Raw genomic sequence first — 24573 nt, forward strand, 5'->3', positions numbered from 1 at the left:
CATGAAATCTTTTTATTAGAGCCATCTGATTTCTGATGGCCATCAGAATTACTTCCTTTTTATTTTCACTCTGAACCTACAGAAAAGAAACTTTGTTTTAATGATTTTTTTTAAATGGGAATAATTATGTTCATTGTTAGTTTTGTCTAAGCCCTGAGCATAGACACGCAAACGAATGGGTCATTACAGTTACAATATGATTTTTTTATCAGTTTGCACATTTATTTCTCCCTAAAACAAACACTGCAATATTAACCCTTTGCAAAAGTAAAATATATTTTTGTATATATTTTTACATTAGAATAGTGCATGATGTCAGATTCCTTATTTTCAGTAAACAGTTAAGAATATTTTTCATTGTAATTTCAGTGTTTGTAGTTTGCATTCCTTTGGCAATATTCAAGGACCACCTTAAAGTGAGGGAGTGCCAACCTGGGCAACATGGTGAAAACCCATCTCTACAAAAAAAAAAAAAATTAACCTGGCATAGTGGCTTGTGCCTGTAGTCCCAGCTACTCTTGAGGCGGAGGTGGAAGGATGGCTTGAATCTGAGAGGCAGAGGATGCAGTGAGTGGTGATTGCTGGCACTGCACCCCAGCCTGGGTGACAGGGTGAGGACCCTGTCTAAAAGAACAAAAAATTGTGAGGGAGAGCATGCCTTACCTTGGTACCGATACTTAAATGTGTCATTAGCTGAATGAATTGTTGACCTTGAAGTACCATTATCATTACATTGAAGAGTTCTGTGTATCTCAGCTTCATTAATGCTAGGCTATTGGTTGGTCCAACATAGTTGTTTTTCATTAAATATTCCCTGTTGATATAAAATGCACAAATATTAGATGTCCATTTTCATATATCTATATACACTTTCACATATGAATGCATAGCTGTTATCAGTATTCTTTGTTTTCCTCATTTTGTTACAAAAGTCATCATCTAAAATATTTACTCCTGCAAATTATTTAGTAATTTAATAGAAGGAGAGTAGATTTGTACCATTCCAATAGCATTTTGCCCATGTTTTTTATATTTGAAATACTAAATTGAATAAAATTATAATAGAACATTACTGCACTTATAATTTTGCTGATTTGAAAGTAGGTATATTTTTAAAAATATTTTAATTTTATTATAGAATTTTAACTGTCAGCATACAGAAGTTTTAAACTGACCTTATCTTTATTTATTCTACACCCCACTTAGGAATATATTCTAAAGCAAGTTGCAGCAACGTATATCAAGCTTGGGTGGCCGAAAAATAATTTTAATGGATCTCTTGTTCAAGCATCCTACCAACATGAGTACTGTTTCATTTCTTACCCTTTTATTTTCCCCTAGAGCTGTACAATAATGGACTACTAGTGCCATTGTGACTTTAGCAGCATGAGACGATCTTCCTTTCATTCTTCATCTTACATTTCACTTTCCCGAGAGGACTGCTGCTGGGTAGAACAGTTTCCATTGCCTGATCCTGAAAACAAAGACATTTCCTTGCTGTGTTTTAATTTAAGATCTACCTTTATTGATGATACTGAGATTGGAAGCCATGCCCCTCACTGGAGTATTGTTAAACTTTTAGTATGTTTAACTTCCACTCTGTCTAAGGGTCTTTTACTCAGCAGCATAGGATTTCTAGATCTAAAAACCATTTTTATGTTAATAATTTACTTATCTACTATTTAGGGAATATATTTCCCCAACTTGCTTTTTAATTTGTTTCTCTTTTGATGATACCTAGAGAGCTACGTAGAGAAGTTATAATGCTAGCCTGCAGTTTTGGCAACAAGCACTGTCATCAACAGGCATCAACGCTTATTTCAGATTGGATTTCCAGCAACAGGAACAGGTAAATTGAGCCATATCCTGTATTTCTGGTGTTTTTAATAGTGCTTTCAAATTCACAATGGATGCATTTCATTTATCAACTGGAGAAAAACAAGACAAGGAAAAACAAGAGCACACAACATTTTGTATCAAGTTCACAGCTTCCAAGTATGAAAGTCACAATACAGGTATCTTTGAAATGTTTCATTGAGTTTATGCTAACTTTCCTAATTTAGGTCTTTATTTTTAAATATATATAAGTTGTCACCTTATTTCAAGTTTTGAAAGCTCTGCTATCCCATAAGAACAAAATAATGAAATTCAGTCCAGACTCTTTCAGGTTCTTTATAAAGGTTGTGGTATTTATTCATAAAACAATTACCAGCATATGTTATAAACAAAGTAGCATAACAAATGTTAATATTAAAAACAAAAAGTAAAAGGTTATGAAAAAAAGATCTTTACTTTTTCAGTGACCCTTGACAATGACCTTAAACTTGTATCTTATCTTAGAATTTTGCAATATAGTATTTTAATATATAATATGAGGTTAAAGCTGTTTAATTAAATTACTTTTGAGGAAGAAGTATTGTGCTAAATGTCACTTATTAATGAAAAGAATACTAAACATAAAAATAATCAAATATATTGGTCTTATGCCTGTAGTACTATAATCCTTCTTAAGGTGTTTTTATATTTTCAAGGGTATTAATGTACCATTTCTTTTTACATTTTGGACAACTGATATCCATTCCTCTCCGGTTTTGGTCCCATAAGTAGTCTTCCCTCCTTGGAAGGAAGAGAAGCTAGGGGTTGATTTGTACAGATGATGCTATTTTATGTGCAACAGTGGGCTTGTTCCTTCTATGTGTGTGAGGGATGACTCACAGGCAACAGAGAAAGACACTTGCTCTGATAAACTAAGAGAACCACAGTCAGTATAACCTACTTATGGAACAAATTGGTATTTGTCTTGTTAAGAGCTATTTAGGTTTAAATTTAATATCTAGCTGACTAGATCAAAGAGTAACTATTCTGTTCAAAAGGTCTCTGTAGAAATCTTTCACTACATTATTTAGTAAGTCATCATAATACCTCACCTTCCTGTAGAATTTCCTGCTTGTTCCCTAAGTTAATTGTTTCTGGTCTTATATTCAGCCACAAAGAAAAATATGTTAACAGTATCATCTGCCAATTGATCTATCATATGTTTGAAGACAGTGATCCAATATTTCATCTGTCTTCTCTAGAGCCAAAGTGTACTCACTTTTTAAATTTTCAAGATTTTTTGCCAAGTCTTCTGAAAACTGCTTTATTAGATCTGAAAATGTTATAAAATTTTTGTTTGTATGTTTTTGTTTTTTCAGACAGAACTGAAAGCTTTTTTTTTTAATTGTAATTTAGGTTCTGGGGTACATGTGCAGATCATGCAGGATTGTTGCTTAGGTATATACATGGCAAGGTGGTTTGCTGCCTTCATCCCCCCATCACCTATATCTGGTATTTCTCCCCTCATTATCCCTCCCCACCCTCCCCACCTGCCCCACCCCCACTGTCCCTCCCCTAGTCCCGCACTACTGCCTGAAGTGTGTGATGCTCCCTCCCTGTGTCCACATGTTCTAATTGTTCAACACCTGCCTATGAGTGATAACATACAGTGTTTGGTTTTCTGTTCTTGTGTCAATTTGCTGAGAATGACGTTTTCCAGATTCATCCATGTCCCTTTGAAGGACAACGAACTCATCATTTTTTGGCTGTGTAGTATTCCATGGTGTATATGTGCCACATTTTCTTTATCCAGTCTATCGATGATGGACATTTGGGTTGGTTCTAGGTCTTTTTTTCTATTTTTATCACCTCCTTCAATTCTATCACATATAATCAGACCATGGAAGTAAAAACTTATCCAAAATAAAAACAGCTAAAATTTTATTAAAATTCATATCATATATACAAATAAAAAAGATAAAATTTATTGAGAAATTAATCTCTTCTTTCTTCCCTTTTGTTTTTGTGTGTTTTACTTGTTGTTTTACTTTGCTATAAACACACGCCCTTTTTCAGACTGATTATTGTTTTAAACACTTTAATGGGTCTACTCATATAAACATGTTTTCCTACCATGTTATTAAAATTGGACTCACATCATTGTATCACCATAATTTTTCTAGAAAGCATTCAAGCCTAATATCACTGTCTAAATTTTAGAAATATAGCTGTCGAGAAAAATGCTATTTTAAAAACAGTTCATTTATTTAAGAATGCTTTTTGAACAATTCTCAGTACCATCTGGTAGCTGGAAATCAAAGAGGCTGATCTTAAGATTCATAGAAGATAGTTTCTTAAGCAGTTTTATTCTGAAATAAGAACTAAGTACAAGATAGAGTGTGAACACAAAGAAAGGAAACATTACAACCTTGGAGGGATCTCATTCTGATTCAGGCAGGATAAGTAGGCCTTAAGTGGATAGGGCAGGACTGAAGGCAGGGGTAGGTATCTATGAATATGCAAGGTGGGTAGATGGCAATTCCAGACAGAAGAAAGCTACATAGGTTGCTGTTTAATTTCATAAATGCAGTAATGTTTGACTTGTAAACTTGAACAATTCATCAGCGCATTTTGGTTTTGGTAGCTTTGCCACTTAGGTGGCAAAATAATAAAATTTGGGCCAAATAACTTAAAGTTCTTTTGTCATTTCCTTCATTAACTTTATATTATATTCTCTGCTCTGCTTTCTTTTGTAACTGGGAAAGTAAATATGTTAAGTGAAACTAAGTCTGTGTTTACTAAGATTTGCTTAACCAACTATATGACATGCCTCAGCAAACACAAGTCACCTCCTGCAGCGAGGAGACATGATATCCACTAAGCTACTACCTGGGTGTGAAAGACCAGAGGTATAATCTGTATTTTTTTTTATGACAGCTTGATAATTAAACAATAATGCAATTCTGTAGTTGGTGCTTGTTTAAGTTCCTTAAACTGAGTCAATAAAGAAAAGAACATTTTTTTAAAAAAATGGCCCTATAGCAATAGACCAGTAACCCTTGTTTGTTTGCTTTTTTTGTTCGTTTGTTTAATGGGAGCCTTAAATGGAGTGATTTACAAAAGTCATCTAGGAAAAGAATACTAGAGGTAATGTAGTAGTAGACTTATAAAATACCTTGGGAAATATATATTTAATATGTCTACAAACAGTGAGTCATAGAAGTAACAGGGATTGCAAATGTGGGGTGTTGTACTACTAAGCAGCATAATCTTGAAACATCGGGGATATGGGTAAAATGAGTGACATCAGAATCACGAAAATAAAATGAATGTGAAAGGTGCTGCAGGGAGGGATAATGAGATCAAAATATGCAATGAATATCTAGAGATGATAGCAGCAGAAAGACAAATTCAAGAGTTACAGAGGATAATAAATTGAATGAGTAGACATTCTAATACCTGTTAAAATATTCAAATGCTACAGTGTGTTGAATTGTAATGGTGATGTGTTGCATAAAAATGGATTGACTACATTCAGGTCTTGTTAGGCTGCATTTTGGAGACTAAGTTCAACAACCAAAAAAACACATTTCAAAAAAGAGACAAATTGCCAAGCATTTGGTGGAGATGCAATACAAATGATAAAAAGATCTTGAAAACATGAGCTATGAGAGAAGCTTGTGAAACTTGAAAATCTCACTAAAAAAAAAAAAAAAAAAAAGACACAGGAAAGATAATGGCCTTTTTCTCTGTATAAAAAACATTATAAAGGGAATGGAAATTGGTTTCTTTTACTGGTTGGTGCAAATAAACAATAACAGGCCTAAGTCTCACTGAGTAAAAAAGAGAATGCATAGCATTACTGCAGATGAACTGTTATTTGAAAATCTCTTTGTTAAAACACAATGTTGTACAGTTAACTATACAGAGATCAAATATGGCATTACACGGTTTTCTCTAAGTAATAAATTTAACTGGAAGTTAAATATGTATCCATAGTAATATATTAAATACTGTTAAAGGGCACAATTTAGTGCTGTAAACCAATGCAAAGTAAAATTTTAAAGGATTTCATCTAAAGCATTACGCAATAGATAATGATGTCCATTCTTTAAAATAAATTGAACTGGTATCCTCGCTATGCTTAAAAGAATACCCTGAAACAACACAGCACCTTGTTATATAGTAAATGTTTATTGAATTGAAATGAATTGGGAATTTATTTTGAAACTGAAAAATTTAAGACATTTCTATAACAAAAATTCTAAGTAGAGGCACATCTCTACTTTGCAACATACATAATACATGAGCTTCACTGCCTATTCAATTAATTATAACATTACTAATATTGTCTTTAATGATGATCATAAAGCTATATTGTCTTTATTAACTGTATTGAGCATTTATTACATTACAGGTGCTGGCTAAGTGCTTTTTATGTATTATCTCACCATTTTAATTTTTTTATCATAAACAAATTATAAACTTACAAAGGTTATGCAACTTGCCAAGATTATATATCAATAGGGTGCCTGCCCCCTAACGCTGTTGCATGTGGTTCTGTGGTATATCAAATTACTACATATCAGTAAAATACAATTGTTCAAAAAATGGTAAAATAAATAAAAATTGCCCAACAGACCTCAAGTGCTCAATTCATTGAGTAAGCAACAGTTTCATGCCCATGCGCTTCATGGTGCTACATGAAGAAGCCAGTGGTTTTCGAACCTGAACATGCACCTGACACATCAAATAGAATTAAAACAGTTTGTTGCCCTCAGAGTTTCTGATTGAGTAGGTAGGATGAGGCCCAAGGTTTTGTATTTATAACAAGTTCTCAGGTAATGCTGAGGCTGTTGGTATAGGCATTACACTTTGGGAATCGCTGGTGTAGGGAAAGGTAACTATTTTTAGAGTTAAAGACACTTGTGATCAAATTGAAGTTGTTTCCCTAAATAACCTTGGGAAAGTCTTTTAGTTTCCTCATCTGCAAAATAGCAATCATATTACCAACCACACAGGTCATGAGAGTTACGTAAAATAATGCCTATATTATACTTAACCTTTGTAGGAAATTACAAAACACTAGTTTTATTCAGAGCTACCCTCTACTTGTTTTCATTATCTTTGGGTAGTGGGTGGTGTGAATTTTAAGTGGGAACTGTGGAGATAGTGACACTTATTGAATGCCTTCAATGCTAAATCTAACCTGTAAGTTTTGAGGCTTACAAGGATGTGACCTGTAACATAAAATATAAAACAAAATGCTACCATAGAGATTCTTAATTAGGAGCAGGAGAACATATGAGCCTTTTCCCCTACTTGAAGGAATAATGCCTTTCTTGGCCACCTGGCAAATATAGCTGTTTCATCCTTTCTCTTTTTAATCAGTTGCTATTCATGGCAAATGTCCCTTTGTCAGCCAGAGCTCACTTTATCTCACAGTGTAGAGTGCTCCACATAGCTGTGTTTCTTTGTGTCTGATCCTTATCTATCAATGTTTGCTTTTCTTATGTGAGAACACAAAGGTGGAGGGACAAAAGGCTCTTTCCACTATGGTCTGTGTATATCTCATCCAGAAACCTCGTGTTTTCTTTCCCCAAAACATAGATCCTAACTTATTGTTTATGATTCCAAGTTGGTGTTGTGCTATTTACTCAGTTCTTTATTTTTTCCACTATTTTTCTTATTATAAATTGTTCCACTCTAAATTTTCATAGGCTAAAGCCAGACCTGCCACTCGAGTGCTGTAACCAGCATAGACATTTTGTAGACCAGTGAACATAGCAAGAAGTTTGTATGCAATAGCAAAAACAACAGGGCTGCCCACCCCTCCAATGAGCTGAGCTCAGGAATTAGCTTGTCTTTTGTCATTAAACAGTTGTGGCTTTAGTTAATTTCTCAAAATCTCAACTGTATTTCTGAAGTAAGGAGATTGCCCCTAAATTTCCAGTGCTTGTATCAGCTCTAAAAGTCCAAAATTTCACACTCACTGTGTATGAACATAAATCCATACATCATACAATTTTCCCACAAGAGGACTAATTTTGTTTCTCTTTATATTATTTTGTTGAATGGTATATGTTCATTTATGCATTCACTCAATAAATACACATTGAGTAACTCCCGTGTGTTGGGCACTGTTAGACATTTAGAATATTTCATTCATTCAGTCAACTAATGCTAGCCCCTGTTATGTGCCAGGAATTAAAAACGCATGGTTTCTGCCTTTACACACACCAAAGTGAGGTGGAGTGGTAAGGAGGTAAGAGGGAAATAAGAGTTGTTCAAAATAGTCACACAAAGGTAAAAATGCAACTCAAGAATAGTGCAACAAATGAAAGACTGGGGGCGTTCTGAGAGACTCTCACATGAGGACTTGATCAGTGCAAGGAGGTGAGGAAAAATGTCCAGCCACAGGAGTGGCTAATGCAAGTGGAAAGGATTGATGCTATTTGAGCATTATTGAGGAAGAAAGAGTGACAGGAGTTAAGGGCTGCATTATTGGGTAAGATTAAAAAATGCATTAAGGACAATTTACTAGAATAATTCAGTAGCTCTCAAACTTTTATGTACATGTATCTCCTAAAATAATATGTTTAAGTTTACATCTAAAATTCTCCATCATACATTTAGATAATTGCAAGGATTTAACTTCTAACAGATTGTTGTAGACATTTTCAAACAAAATATTTTCAATCTCTCTAAATGTATCCAGTATAATCTAAAAGCATAGCTCTTTTTTTCACTTTAAAATAATGACCATTAGTCATAGCTATTTTTTACTTTAAAATGACCATTAGTCATTTTTAAATGTGATGAAGTATTTAATTTAATAGTCATAGACTTGATATCATTTATCTCTCTTCCCCTAACTTATATTCCAACATATTACTGCCTAAAAATCTTTTATGTATCATTCTATGATACCTCTCTGCATAAAGAAAGTCCAAACACACATATCTATGTTATTTTTTCATGTCATACTAAAACCTTGTGTTAAGTTTGTTTTCTGATTTGAGTAACCATCAAAATTGTTAATTTGATAAATAATTTCCAAACATAAAAATTGTTAAATATCGAAGCAAAAATTAAGATGGGCCATTTTCCAATGAATTTACATATTCAAGGAAAAATATTACTTATTTCAGAACGAGAAAAGTTTCACCATCAGTTCCATCCCTATTTTCATGTGAAAATTGTGAGAAATCTTATGTATAAAAATAAGTAGGTGGGAACAAAAAGTGTTTTGTTATAGTAATTTGACACAGTTCTTTACAATCTTCCCAAGTTTTGTGCTAAATATCACAGAGTAATCTATTACCAAAAACTTTTAGTTATCACCTGACAATTTGATTAGGCCTTTCTTCAAATTTTATAGAAGAAAAGAGTTAAAAAATTCAAAACAAATTTCCTAAATATCAATACTAATATTTAGAATTTTCTCTTTGCTACTGCAGCACAATGGGCCCCTGGAAAAGGCAAGATAAGTGAAAAATATGCTTTTCTCCTGGAAAGTGGAAGAAAACAGAAAGGATTTTATTAAAAGTATCCATATGAAAGTTTAGAATTTGTAACTTGATACTCATGATACTATCCATATTTTGATGTACTCCTTGGAAAGTGTTCCTTTATCCCCAGAGGTTTGAACACCTCATTTTGAAGACCACTGCACTAGTGTGCTGGTAAACAGTGAAAGGATGATTACTTGGTGAGATTTTCCAGGCAGAGAATATTCATAAAGAGGAGTTCATCAGTAAGAACTGAGAAATTGGTTGGGCACGGTGGCTCACGCCTGTAATCCCAGTACTTTGGGAGGCCGAGGTGGGTGGATCACGAGGTCAAGAGATTGAGACCATCCTGGCCAACATGGTGAAACCCCGTCTCTACTAAAAATACAAAAATTAGCTGGGCATGGTGGCGCGCGCCTGTAGTCCCAGCTACTTGGGAGGCTGAGGCAGGAGAATTGCTTGAACCCAGGAGGCAGCGGTTGCAGTGAGCTGAGATTGTGCCAGTGCACTCCAGCCTGGCACCTGGTGACAGAGCAAGACTCTGTCTCCAAAAAAAAAAAAAAAAAACGAATTGAGAACTCGCATTATTAATAGCTGGGTATAATCCAGACATGAGCTGTGGCTCTTGACCTTAACATTTACAGGGTATTCTAAAGTGGCTTTATTTCTTTTATCAAGTTTTATAAACCTTTTTGTCATTTATTCTTAATTTTTTCCACTAAAAATCCAAAGACTTTTACTCTCTGTTTAAAGAAATAGATGCATATCTATATAGATATATTAATAATGATATACTTTATAAGGATTTATTCCTGGAATTGATTCTTACAGATGTCCCTAAGAACCTTACACAAGTATTAAGTTTATTTTTACTCATTTTCCTTTAAAATATACAACTACTTGCATTCTGTTTTATATTACATAGTAGATAATTCATATCTTAGTTTCAAAGTAGTTTTCATTACTTTCTTACTATTAATAGCTAGCTAATGCTGATTTTACAAATCAAGTTATGTATCTCTTCTTAACTCCTACTGACCCTCAGCATAGAAACTGCTTTTTTTCATCAGAATATTAAATATTATTTAATTTTTAATTTGTAAGAGTTTAGAAAGCATGCCATAAAAAGTAGATATATTCCCAGTGGATTATGTTAAGTAGCTGAAAACTGAGCAGTATTTTTAGTCAGACATATTTTTCTTGCCTGGGAAGTAATACAGCATCTCACGCTGTAATCTTGTTTGGCTGGTTAACCATCCTGTATTTTGCACAGTACGGGACACTGCTGATAGACAGCATCATACACCATTCTTTATTTTATCCTGTGCAAATTCTACCCTATGTATTCTTCATGACAGGCTCATTGAGGGTGAGGGGAACAAAACCATAAAAAGCCTACATGAACATTTGTAGTGTAGATTTTAAAAGTACTTTTAGCTAGTTTTCCACCAATGCAAAACTTGAGGGCAGTTTTTATTGTTCTCACTTGCATCACATGCTTAGAAAAATAACTTTAAGCTGGTCATCTTCCTTCCCTCACCTTTCTGTCATAGGAATTTTATGTATCAGTAGTTATGGCTATTCAGTTCATTGTGAATTGTTGCCTGCATAGTCCTGGCACAGAAACTTAGAGATTGGTCATAAGAGTCTTTAAAGAAGAAAATGGTATAGGCACCTCTGGCATTCACAATTATCATCAAAATCATCATCACTATTGACACCTCATTTTCAATTGATTCCTTCATAGTTCTTTAAGGTTGAAAAACAAAATATTTAATATGCTGCATCCCTTATTGTGGACAGTTGCAATGTTGTAGGGCCAGATTCACCAGTCTACATATGGGCAATGGCATGTCTGGTTAATAGTCAACTTGACTTCCTTCTTTTAGAAACAAGGACAAGTTCTATTATCCAAAATAAAGTGCAGTGGCACTGTCATATCTTCCTTCACCCTCAAATGCCTATGCTCAAGCAACACTCCCACCTCAGCCTCTTATGTATCTATGCCTGCAGCCCCACACCACCACACCTCACTAATTTTTTTTTTTTTTTTTTTAGAGACAGGGTCTCACTCTGTTGGCTGGGCTGGTCCTAAACTCCTGGCCTCAAGCAATACTCCTACCTTGGTCTCTCAAAGTGCTCGGATCAAATTGACTTTTAACTTTTCTAAAATAAGAATTTATTGCATATTTCTTCCATAGTTATAAGTTAACTTGTTTAAGTTAATTTAACTAATTTATTTTAAGTTAACCAGTATTAATTCAAACCCTTACAGTACTTGATTCAGATATAAAACATACCGAGTCTCCGTCATGGTCCAGCCATCATGTTAAAAGGCACTAGGGATGCAATGATGAACAAAAGAACATGGTTCCTGTCTTACAATCTAATGGGGTAGCACAACACTAATCAGATGTCATGCAAATAATGTAGTATTTTAACTGTGATGAGAAGCCAGATGGAAGGTTTACAAGAGAAGGGCAATTTGGCTTGTCAGTGAAGTCGGGTTCCCTGCAGAATGGCAACTAAACTGGGGTCTATAGAAGAGATTCACATTCTTTAGACTTAGCAGGAAAGGGGGTGTTAAGTGGAAACAACAGTGTGCAAAAATGATCTTCCTTCACAACATCCTTTCCCAAGATTAGACTCTTGGTACTTTCAAAAAGTTGAGCTGCTTGGGCAGAATCTGCACATCCTTTAAAAATTTGGTAAGATAATTTCTAATTTAATCACTTTGTTTTGTTTTTATTTGCTGAGAGGAGCAAAAATCTCAGAAAGTTGATTATGCTCCTTCATTAAAGCTTTAGAGGATCTCTATTCTAACATTAGAGTGTGTTACCAAACAAGTGTTTTGGAAAAGCTATATAGTAGAAAAAAAATATGTGAAATGTAGCGAGTGTACTTGCTATCTGAATTTATCCTATTGTGAATTCTTTTGTCAATATGAAAATCCTTTTCATAGACAGGAATTGCTACTTGGCTTATCATTTGTAAAATTACAGGTCTTCATATATTACAATTACTTAAATAGTGGCTATACCTGAATATAGACAAGAACTTTTTATCCTTCTTTTCCCGAAGCTTTCCTGAAATCACACTGAAAATACCACTATTCCTTGCTATGTAGAGAATTTAATACATGCCAACTCAATTCAACCTGTCATGAGATAAATGTTTGACTGAATGACCTACTTGAGGGACTAATTTGGTTGTATTTTTAATTTAGTTTTTATATAGCAGGGACTTTAATTGCTTCTACAGCTAATATAACTCCAGTGAGTGCACATTTCTATTCATTTTCTTATAGTCACATTTAGTTTCTAATCTAAATGCATTTACGATTTTATATTCTAATTTAAAATGCAGAAATAATCATACACTTGTATTCCTTTACCCAGCACTTTGGTCTTCTTCCTGACATTTTACTCTTCAGAAAAATTTTGTTACTAGCCATGCATACAGCCACACAGTCAATAGTTATTTTTTCAAAGTATCTTAATTTTTATAGAAGTATGCTTTTTTGAAGGTGATGATTTAATTTTTTTCTTTGCAGTATAATTGGATCTCCCCCATTACTGCCAATAGTAATGTTCTTATTGTGTTTGTATTGTTTGCCTAAAATTATACTGATGTCAGACAGTTTTGTGTCTTTTATCAAAAGATATGCCTATTGATTAGTTGTAGAATAGCTCTATTTTAACAGCCCAACTGTTTATCACAGTACAAGTGCCAATTGAATATAGATTCACGTGGGCAACTGAGAACAATGCTGATTAAACTTACAATAATAAGCATTATTATTTACTAAACTGGAATTTTGTTGGCTGAATAGCCAACAAAAATATTTGCAGCTTCCAAAACATTTGTGCTAAGATACAGTGAGTATATTATACTGACAGATTGAGAGACATTGAGTATAAAATTCATTGCAATCACTGTCAACCACTACAAAGATGAGATTTACTTCACATTTTACTAATGTAATGTAAGCATTGCTATTATCACTAAGGGGAGCCCTTTAACAACACTAATATTTCCTTTTTGTTTATTTTTTCCCTTAATGATTAGGCATATACATATAATTTACTTTAATTCAAAATAAAAATAAAAATAATTCACTAATGTTAGTCTTCCTTCTAATGATACTGTGATAACATTTATTTAACATTGTGATAATTATGATAAAATATGGAAGCATCAATGTTTCGTTATATATATAATGAATATATATATATGTATAAAAGTATTTGAAAAGTAGGAATTAGAACTTTTATGGTTCAGAAATTTTTGGCAATAACAGCAAAATTAAAAGGACATCCACATACATCTATGGATTGAATAGTGGCCTCTGAAAGATGCCTCCAAATCCTAATCCCTACGTTTAAATGTAATTTTATTTAGAAGTAGGATTGTTGCAGATGTAAAAAGTAATAGATATCAATATGAGATCCTCCTGAATTTAGAGAAATCTTGAAATCTGGTGATGAGTGTCCTTATGGGGAAAAGTAGTCACAGAGAGATGGAGGGGTAAGTCATGTAAAGACAGAGGTAGAGATTGCAGTAGTGCATCTACAAACCAGGGAGCACCAAGCACTGCCGGGGCCACCAGAAACTGGAGCGAGGCATGGTGTATATTTTCCCTTACAGTCTACAGGAGAAAATCACCATGGTTTTGAACTTCTGATCTCACACCAGTGATAGAATACGTTTCTGTGATTTCAGGCCACCAAGTTTTTGGTAATTTGTTTTGGCAGCCCTAGAAAACTAACGCACACACCCTCAGTCTCTGCCTTATATTCAAGTCCTGATTTATAATCAGTATTTTGGATTGTTTTCCTTTGTTTGATGGAATATCAGGGAGATATTGCAAATGAAATTTTTCACTTTAATGAACTTCATCCTATTTTTACTTAGGATTTTCTTTAAGAAAAGGAGGAAGCAGTTACTTCTTGTTGCTCACAAAAGTAAGATAACATTATAATCATCCGCCATTATAGTATTATTTTTAACTATATAGGGAAAAAATCATGGGAGTAATTCATGGCATAAAATAGAATAATATATGGAGATTTCTCTAAAATTCATGCAAACCCACCCATGCTCATTTTTCAGGATCTCTTTACGTTTAAGTATTAGAGTTTCTTCATTTTTTCTTTCTAATGACTTGTGATTCTGTTCATAATTATGAAATCAAATAGAAAAAATAAAATGACGTATTTAATTTTCACATATAAATAAACCTTATTTTATCCTGAAATATACAGAGCAGGCATTCAACACGTACAGTTTCCTCATTCTCTTCAGACATATGTAATGCCATAATGAATTACACATATATTTGCATGTATACATTTTAAATATTTCAATTTTTCCACAAAATAATAAACCATGTCAACTCTCCTAAAATATATTTCTCAGGTATATCATCTAACAATGCAAAATGTGCCTTTTGCCTAATTTGTAACTTTTTCATCCACTTATGCCATGCTCCTTTTTGTCCGAACCCAGGTTATTTTGTCTTGTTTTCAATAATTTTTTGTTACTTCATAAAGTAGGACTAGATTCTTAACTATTTTAAGTGAGTAACTTTTGTCAAATTTAATTATATCAGTATTCCTTAAAAGACACATATATGTATGACATTCATCATGCATTTCACTGCTTTTCACATAAAAAGATAACAGAAAGGCCAAAGTACTTTTCAGTAAAGTCATAGAACCTCTCAGATTGGATGTGAATAAGAAACTTTCTCTATTTTTAAAAAGTACATTTTTTAATATAATGAATTAAATAAAACTATCAATTAAAAGTCTAAGAGAAGTGTATTTTGATCAATACACATAAACACACACACAAATAGCAAAATTTGTTTTGGCCAAAATAAAATCCATTTCTGGTTGGGAAACTTTCAATTGAGAAAAATGAATTATTGTTCTCCTACACAAGACAGTTTTATGGTTATGCCAAAAACTTAACAAAATTGCAATGATCAATTCTTGCCAGTCTGAAGAATCAGCCTTGTTAATCTCAGTGACCTTGATAGTTCATTAGAGAGTAAGGTAAGCCACATTTGCACTGATTCCTCACAGTTTTGGAAATAGTACATTGATTGATAAGATAAATCTGTTTAATTTTTCAACATTTATATGAAGAATAGAAAAGGTGATGCCAATTGCTATAAATCTTTCCTGAGCAACAAATGTTATTTGTTGAGGCGAAGCCTAATATAATCCAGTGGAGCTTTCATAGACACTCAGACTTGGGTCATGATTTGAATGAAGACAGTGCTTGTGTATTTGCTATGGTAACTAATGTTATAGTTCTTATACATTCTTATAACTTATCTTTCATCTTAATAGTTAAGCTAAAGTGCTAATTTATAATTATTGTCACTCAGACAACGCCATTAATTTTTGTTTTTAGAGTTAGGCTTTATATGATAGCATGTGCTTAGATTTACAGTGCCTTGACCAGAGCTGAGTGAAGAAGCAGCTTAAATATTCAGTCAGGATGGAGCAGAGAGTTGAATAGCCTTGGATTACAGGAAGGTGATTATCTGGATACAGTTTATCTCATCTTTAACCCAGGCGTCTATAAACAGGGCAATTTATCAGCCGTTTCACAACTTCTGCTACAATTGTATAACTCTTTAGTATTAAATTATGTTATGCTCTTAGAGCTATATATATTAGCAGCCTGCTGTTCACTGTTTTAGACTGAGTCATCATAGATATCTTAATTTTTCTACTTTGGTTATAAAGCATTTTTTAACCCTTATAGTTATAATTGATTCTGGATATATTGCAAGAAAATTATAAGGGTTCTAAGTTGTGAAATGTTAAATATCCAGCTTTTAGGCTTTTCAGTATGAGATGTTTGAAATTGGGCCAAAGGAAAAAACTAGACAAATCACAAATTTTCCTCTAATTATTTGCTCTTTTTCCTTTACCTGTTTGTACGTCTTTGTCATTCTTGCCTTTGTCATTCACACTGAATTTTTTGTCCTCTGTGCATTTTTCACTTGTGTTCTGTCTTTTTACTTTTCCTTTGATGTCTCCTTTCTGACCTCTTCTTTTTAATGTTATCTGGGCCACTCGGTTTCTTATGTTTTTGTGCTTTGGTAATTATATTTTATAAAGTGGTCTTATGGCCCAGGTATTTAACCTTCATCATCTCTCTTCCTGACTATCCAATTGTATTGCTGCTAGAAATAATAGCAATTTTATATATAGAACTTAAATCTTTAAAAAGTAATTTCATATATATTACTTAAACTTAGATAAAGTGAATGTCCCTTTCAAAGTACATTTACTTTAATTTTAAAAGCCACTTGAAAGAGTGCAGTTACTTTAAAACGTAATCTTTTGATAGATTCAGGCTGTTAAGAGTTAAGATCCCTTGTCCCCCACCAGTAAGTCTTTTTCTTTTCATATAGAAAGAGCTGCATATGTCTCTTTGCAAACAGGCAAAATTAAAATATTAAGAAGTATTGAACATCATTTTAGGACATATTGAGATAATTTTCAATACATTTGTTCTGTTCTCCACTATGTTTCTCCAGGGCTATTCTTTTGAATTCCACAGGGCTGTTGCAGACTGTTTTTGAACTGCCTTTTCCTTTGTTTTGAGATTTTCCTATTTCTTTTTGTTATGCTTAAGGTTCAAGGGGAATGTAAATGCTGTTTGGGCACAAGTGAGAGAACTTCCTGGAAACAGAACCACCCTAGCTGTGGCATGAAAGGTGCCTAGCAAATAGCATTGCTACCTAGTGACCTTTCCATTCAGCATTGCTCTGTGTTTCACTTGGGATTCTGTCCTCTCTTTGCTAGGGGCATTGTAGAGATTTCTAGAAACCACATTCTTCCTGGTTGCCAGGGTTTTTATGAATTTAGTGGTACTATATTTGAGTGACAGGTATACTAGTAAAGTTAGGTGGGATTATAAAAGTGTATTTTATTATAATGCTTTAAACTCAAGACATATTATCAGTCATGTTTTTCGATAAATTACTCATTCACTCAGTGAGATTCTTTAAATTTTTACTGCTGCTTTTTAAAAATTCCATTACTCATTTGGGAAAGATGGTTGTTACTTCATTTTAATAATAATAATAATATAAATAATGAGGAGGAGAGTTGTTATCAAATATTGAGAACAATTTGCTATTTTCCCAGCACTGGGCAGTGCGCATTGTGGAGATAAAGCCCCTGCCAAAACCTTTATATACACCAGGCACTGTGCTAAGCACTGGACAGACATCTCATTTAATCATTGTAACAGCCCCGTAAGTAATTATTATCCCCATTTTCCAGAAGGGGAAACTGACACATAGGTACAAAAAGTTGCTCATTCCTTCTAAACACCTTTAAGTTATATTCATGGTGGCTTTATTAACAGCAGACAAGAAGCTAAAGAATGAGGATAGAGAGAAATGAGAACAGAGGACACTATGAACAAAGTCAGCCTCTGTAAATGCAGGCTATTTTTCAGTTTGCTATTTCAAAGTCATAGATTGTCTGTCCTCAAAGAGGACAAGCATTTGTAAGGCAGAACAAGATTTGGAATATTGGCAAGGAAGCCTTCACCAAAGCTTTTAATTTTCAGTTAGGGTAGGCAAATAATCTTTCAAATCAATGAATTAATTATAAATTAATCAAGTGTTAGGCCTCACTCTATATCAATGGCACGTGTAGTGCCACTGAAAGAATGAGGTGTTCTTAGAGAGGCTAGATTTGAGAAATGTTTTTCATTGTCTTTGAAAATAATTAAATCCACATTTAAGTGTTAACACAATCACTAATGAAAGACTCTTGTACTCACAGAGCAAGAAAGGACTTTAGAACCCATGTGTTTAGCCCTGTCCAATTAGGCTAAAAAATGAAGGCCAAGGCAATGACCTTGACTCACCTGGACCTAGAGGCAGTCACTGGTTAAATTAGGCCTGCCAAAAACTTGCTTAGAAATAGACTCATGGCATAATTATCTAAATTTGAATTTTAAATATATTTTTCCTTTGGCAAGTATAATTTTCCTCTCTAGGATATTTTAAATTTATCTCTACATATTATTCAATTGCATTTTTGTATATTGAATGTATTTTATTCTAACAGTAAGTAACAATTTATTTTTACAAATGTACTTATACATTTATTTATTTCCAAAGTAATTATAAAAGTTATTAAATAATTAAACACAAAATGTATGAGTTCAAAAAAAGAAAGAGCAGTTACTTATAATGACCAAACCCTGAGGCAAACGTTAATATACTTGTTTGTCCTTTCAGTTTATTTTTCCTAAGAACATACACATTATGTAATTTTTGTAAACTTACACAATGGTATTACACATATTATTCATTAACATATGCATTATGCTTTAGCTTTAGTATATTTTATTATATGACTAAATATTAATCTATGATATCATTCTCAGTTGCTATTTGTATGTTAACTTAAACCAGTGCCTTATTGTTGATATTTTAGTTGAGTTCAGATTTTTTATCATATAGCAATGAAAACATTCACAGCAAAATCTTTGGAAATTGTCTCAATTATTTATCATGTCAATTCATTTCACTGTTTTTCATTTAATAACTAAAATACCATAACAGGTACAGTGGCTCACACCTGTAATCCCAGCCCTTTGGAAGGCTGAGGCAGATGAATCACGAGGTCAGGGGTTCGAGTCCAGCCTGGCCAAGATGGTGAAACCCCCTACCTACTAAAAATACAAAACTTAGCCAGGCACGGTCATGGGCTCCTGTAATCTCAGCTACATGGGAGGCTGAAGCAGGAGAATTTGTTGAACCTAGGAGGTGGAGGTTGCAATGAGCCAAGATTGCACCACTGCACTCTACACTGGACAACAGAGCAAGATTCCATCTCAAAACAAAACAGCAACAATAACAACAAAAAAACAATTTACTATGATTTAGTTTCATTCTATTGTTGTTATGAATGAACAACATATTTTTCTCCCAAATTTGTATGTTGAAATCCTAATCCCCAATGTGATAGTATTAGAAGGTATGGTCTTTGGGAGCTATATCACCATTTGTGATGGTGAAGCCCTCACAAATGCAATTAAATACCTCATGAAAAAAATCCCAGATTGCCTTTTAGCCCTGTTTCTACCACATAAGAGTTTAAGAAGTCAGCAGACTACAACCTGGCAGGAGGCCCTTGCCAGAACCTGACCATGCTCTTACCCTAATCTCAGACTCACAGCCTCCAGCACTGTGAGAAATAAATTTCAATTGTTTATAACCCTTCCAGTATATGGCACTTTGTTACAGCAGTTCAGACTAAGGCAGCCGTCATTATTATTTAACTCAGTAAAACATTTTTCCTGAAAGATGCATGTCTTTATTTTTCCACTTACTTAATTTTTTAACTTTTACTCCAAAGCATTTGCTTTGAGTAAGATAAAAAAGTTACATATATCACTAAAATATGAAAATAAATTATTTCACAATGATATACTAAATGTCTGTGCTTTCAAAAGTGTTATCCTACAAATGAACTCTGTCACAATCCTATTTAAAATGAGAGTGGAATAAACTATCATACAAGTTACACTAATTAGGTAATAATTTCTGTAATGTCAGTATCCTAAAAAAGATAAAGGTATTTTATTTTGGCTAAGCATTACCCCATTCATCTTGTATGATGTAGGTAGGAGAGGCTAACTCACTGTTCATGTTTATCATGTATACGGTACCTAGAGAAAAACAAACACAGCTTTCCTTCCCAGATAATACAATTCTATTAAAGAATTTAATGCTCAGGCAGCAATTAAAGAGAAATGACTGTGGGAATATTCACATTCTTATAAACAATTTCCATGTTCACTAGGAGGGGCCTTCTCCTTGTAATCCTGATATCAGGAGCCTCACAGGACTCATTTGTACCACTCATAACTGTGGGTTCTGTGGGGTTTTTTTTAGCTCATGCTTTACAAACAAATGAGCATTTTCATTTGTTCCTAATGACTTTGGTTTATACAAAGAGATCTTAAACTGTCCCCAGAGCAATCATTTTGCTGACATTTTATTAGAACATCTTTACAAATTTAGCAACAAAAGGGGGGTTCATTAACAGTGGAAGTCATTGGGAACTGAAGGCCCTTGGCATATCTGGTGCTTACCAATCTTGTTTCATTTATAGGCATGAGTAAAAATGATCTTGTGAACTTTATATTGATTCTTCATCTGCTACATGGATAAAAACATGAGGAGTTGATGGAGTGAGAAGATGTGCTATTTATTTTCTCCTAAGGAGCCATAGAAACCTATGCAATTGTATTTCCTAGCATCTGCTAATAGAGCCATATCTTCCCTGATATTTGGGGATTTGTAACTGAGACTGAGGACTATTTTTCAAGGGACCATCAACATGCTTTAAGTTATATATGTAAACATGTGTATTTTGTTTTCATAGTAATAGAATTTCATCAAATTTGATATATCCGCTATGTGACGGAAAATCGTTAAGAAGACTGAAACTTGACCAGCAGTGTTTTGCAAAGCACCTCCAAAGTATGCAGCCTTTCCCTTCATTTGAAGCTACAGATACAAATATAGAACCTGCCTTTATTCTAGGCAGCTTTGCCTTCAAAGACCTCCTTTGCCCAGTATTTGCGTTAGATTCCTTCAGGGTGGTCTGTCTGTTATTTTATCCATTTGTATTAGATTCCTTCTGGAAGGTCTGTCTGTCATTTCATCCAACATTTTATTGCTGGGTGTCCTTTCAGACTCTCTTCTTCTTGCTCTGTATATGACCAGCTTGCCATACAGCAGCTCCTTAAATATACTGCTACTTTATGTCCTTTTAACTCACCCAGAGGCTGTGTTTTAACAAGTATCACTTCAGTGCTGCTGAACAGAATGAATACTTATTGTTGGAAATTCAGTCTTTCCAACATCAAACGTTTATCAAAGATGACTGATTAAACCATGGATTTTTAAAAAGTAACTAAAAATAATTACAGGTAACATCTGTGTCCAGTTCAACTCTCAGAAGATTATATGTTGGATGCATTGGTATTACTCTGCAGTTCACTGGTTAGGCCCAGAGCATGGCAATCATACCCTCGTGATGGGTATACAATTTTTGGAGCAATGTCAGCAAGATGATATAGCAGGAAGCACTGAATTCTTCTTTCCCTGCAAACACAATGATTCAGCAACAATTTACGGGCAAATTCCCTTTGTGAGAAATCCAGAAACTAATTGAAATGTTCCTACATCAATAGTGAGTGCAAGATCACTCATCAAAGGTAGTGGAGAGATTTAGGACACACACTTTTCAGAATCTCTACTCCCTGGCACATAGTCAAATGGTCAGGAAGAGAATTCCTCCTCCCAGCTTCTCCTAGGGGAGAAAAGAGGTAGGTTCAGGCATCCAGTATCTTACTATTTGCAATCGTATCGCCTAAAAACTGGCTCCTGTCTTGCTTACTTTGGAACTGTGAAAAGTTTAGTACAGTCTAGCCATCTGAGGAAAGTGGAGATGGTGGCTTGAGTTAGAGATGCCATAATTTCTTCCAGCACAGAGTGATAGGATTAAACAAAAATTCCAATTATTGATAGCCTCTTAGAGAGGAAAAAATTTGATCTATGCCTCCAGTGCTTTAATGTTTTTGGTACTGCACAAAGAATGAGCATTTGCTTTACTAGGCATGGAGCTGTGACAGAACTGACATAGTCTAGCCACCTGGAGGAGGACCGAGATAGGAGTTTGGGCTGGTAAATGTCATAAATCTTCTCTACTGCCATCACAGATCAAATAGAGGGAAAATCCCAGCTCTTGGCTTCCCACTGGGGAGGGAAAGAGTTGATCTGTGCATCCAGTGCTCAGACTTCTCTGAGGCACCTCAAAGAATTAACATCTGACTTCTCAGTCTTGGCATTCTGATGGGTCTGGTGCAAGCTAGCCACTTAGGGGAGATCAGAACAGTGGCCTGGACTGTTAAAACACTGCAGCTTTTCCCCAGCTCAGCACAGAGCAAGCAGATAAAAACCACAGCTGCGTGCTTCTCCCTGGGAATAAAGACAGTTAGTAGAGGTTCCCAGAATCTCTAGCCAGGCTATCAGGTGTGTATCTTCTTCTGTACAAGGCCAGTTTGTGAATTTGGAGAAGTAATTGATTAATGTGCACATATTAACCAATAGTCAAGAAAAAATAAGAAACTAGGAATGATGTCCCAAAGAAAAGAGCAAGATAAATCTTCAAAAATTGACCATAATGAAGCATATGATTTATCAGACAGATAATTCAAAATAATTGTCATAAAGACGGTCACTGAAGTCAAGAGTACAATGCATTTAAAATAATTTAAACAAGAAGATAGAAAACATTTAAAAGTATGAAACAGATAATGAAGCTGAAGAACACACTAACTGAAAAATTTCCTATTAACAGAAGGGTTAAACAGCAGATCAGATACCTAAAGATGGATCAATCAGTGACTTTAAAGACAAGTATTTAAAGATTTACTTAGAAAAGAAACAATGCAAAATAATGAAAAGAAGCGAATATAGCTTAAGGGAGTTTTGGTACACCAGGAAGTGGACCAATATACACATCATGGAAGTCCAAGAAGCAGAAGATAAAGTGAAAGGACTAGACAGCTTTTTCAAAGATAAAATGGCTGAAAACGTCACAAATCTAGAGAAGGAAATGGACATTCAGAAGCAAAAAGCCCAAGCACACCAATAAAGTGACCTTAAGGAAATGTACATCAAGACACATTATAATCAAACTGGCAAAAGTAAAAAAGATAATTTTGAAAGCAGCAAAAATGAGTTGGCACATGCTAAGGAACCCTTATAGAACTATCAAAATATTTTTCAGCAGAAATCTTGCAAGCTAGAAGAAAGTGGACTGATATATTCAAAATGCTGAAAGGAAAAAGAAAACTGCTAACCCAGAATACTATACAAGCAATAATGTCATTTAAAAACGTAAGAGAAATAATGACTTTCCTAGGCAAACAAAAGCTGAGTGAGGTCGTCATCGGCAGACTTGCCTTGAAAGTAATGCTAAAGGAAAATTTTCAGGTTGAAACGAAAGGATGCTAAACAGCAACAAAATGGCACAAGAAAATATGAAACATATAGATAAATACAAATACTTTATTACTATAATGGTGGTGGGTAAATAACTTTTAATTTTAATATACAGTTTAAATGACAAAAGTATTACAAATGAATATAACTAGAAATATATTACAAGGTACTCAATATGAATAATAAAAATTGTGAAAACAATAACAAAATCTGAGAGCAAAAGTCAAATTGTGGAGTTTTTGTGTGTATTTAAGCTTAAGTTGTTATCAGCTGAAAATAGGCTGTTATAATATATGTGTACATCAAGGTAAGCACACTAATAAAGCCATAGAAGTTATAAAAGAGAGAAGGAAAGACAAATAACAGCATATCAACATAAAAATTAAAAAAAGGAAGACAGTAAGAGAGGAAAAGACAGGAAAAAACCTACAAGACCAACAGAAAACAATTTTGTTAAAATGGCAAAAACAAATTCTTCCCTATCAATATTACTTTAGATATAAATGGATTAAACTTCCCAATCAAAAAACAGTGGCTGAATGTATTAACAAAACAAGACCTAACTGTATAGTGTCTATAAAAGTCTCTTTTTAGTTTTAAGGACACGTATAGGCTGAGAGTAAAGGGATGGAAAAATACATTCTGTGCAAATGGAAAACCAAAAAAGAGCAGCTATAGCAGACAAAACAGACTGTAAGTCAAAAACCATTAGAAGAACTATGTTATAATAAAAATGTCAAACCACTGTAAAGATATAACAAATTATAAACATACATACATTCAACATCAGAGCACCTAACTATATAAAGCCAATATTGACAGAACTGAAGGGAGAAATAAAAAGCAATAAAAATAGTGGAGATGCCAGTGTTCAACTTTTAATAATAAATAAAGCATCCAGACAGAAGATCAATAAGACAGGACTTACAACACTATAAACCAAATAGACTTAACAGACATGCACAGAATATCCTATCCTATGACAACAGAATATACATTCTTCTTAAGCACACATAGAACTTACTCCAAGTTAGATCACGTTAGGTCATAAAACAAGTCTTAACAAATTTAAGAAGATTGTAATTATACCACATACTTTTACTAAACGAAGTGAAACTAGAAATCAATAGCAAAAAGAAAATGGGAAAATTTACAAATAGGTGTATTAAGCAATACACT

The 24573-nt window shown here is 33.9% G+C and overlaps 1 protein-coding gene across 1 annotated transcript in view; it reads left to right on the plus strand.

The window, feature by feature from the left end:
• Positions 1–24573, plus strand: part of TRHDE (thyrotropin releasing hormone degrading enzyme) — a 392378-nt gene that overhangs the window by 344822 nt on the left and 22983 nt on the right. Inside the window, exons 14-15 of the mRNA XM_032295835.1 lie at positions 1207–1304; positions 1742–1849. Of these exons, the coding sequence (XP_032151726.1) occupies positions 1207–1304; positions 1742–1849 (206 nt within the window). The remainder of the gene's footprint in view (positions 1–1206; positions 1305–1741; positions 1850–24573) is intronic.

This window comes from Sapajus apella, unplaced genomic scaffold (genome assembly GCF_009761245.1).
Source record: "Sapajus apella isolate SASKATOON/1434 unplaced genomic scaffold, GSC_monkey_1.0 scaffold2, whole genome shotgun sequence".
NCBI lineage: Eukaryota > Metazoa > Chordata > Mammalia > Primates > Cebidae > Sapajus > Sapajus apella.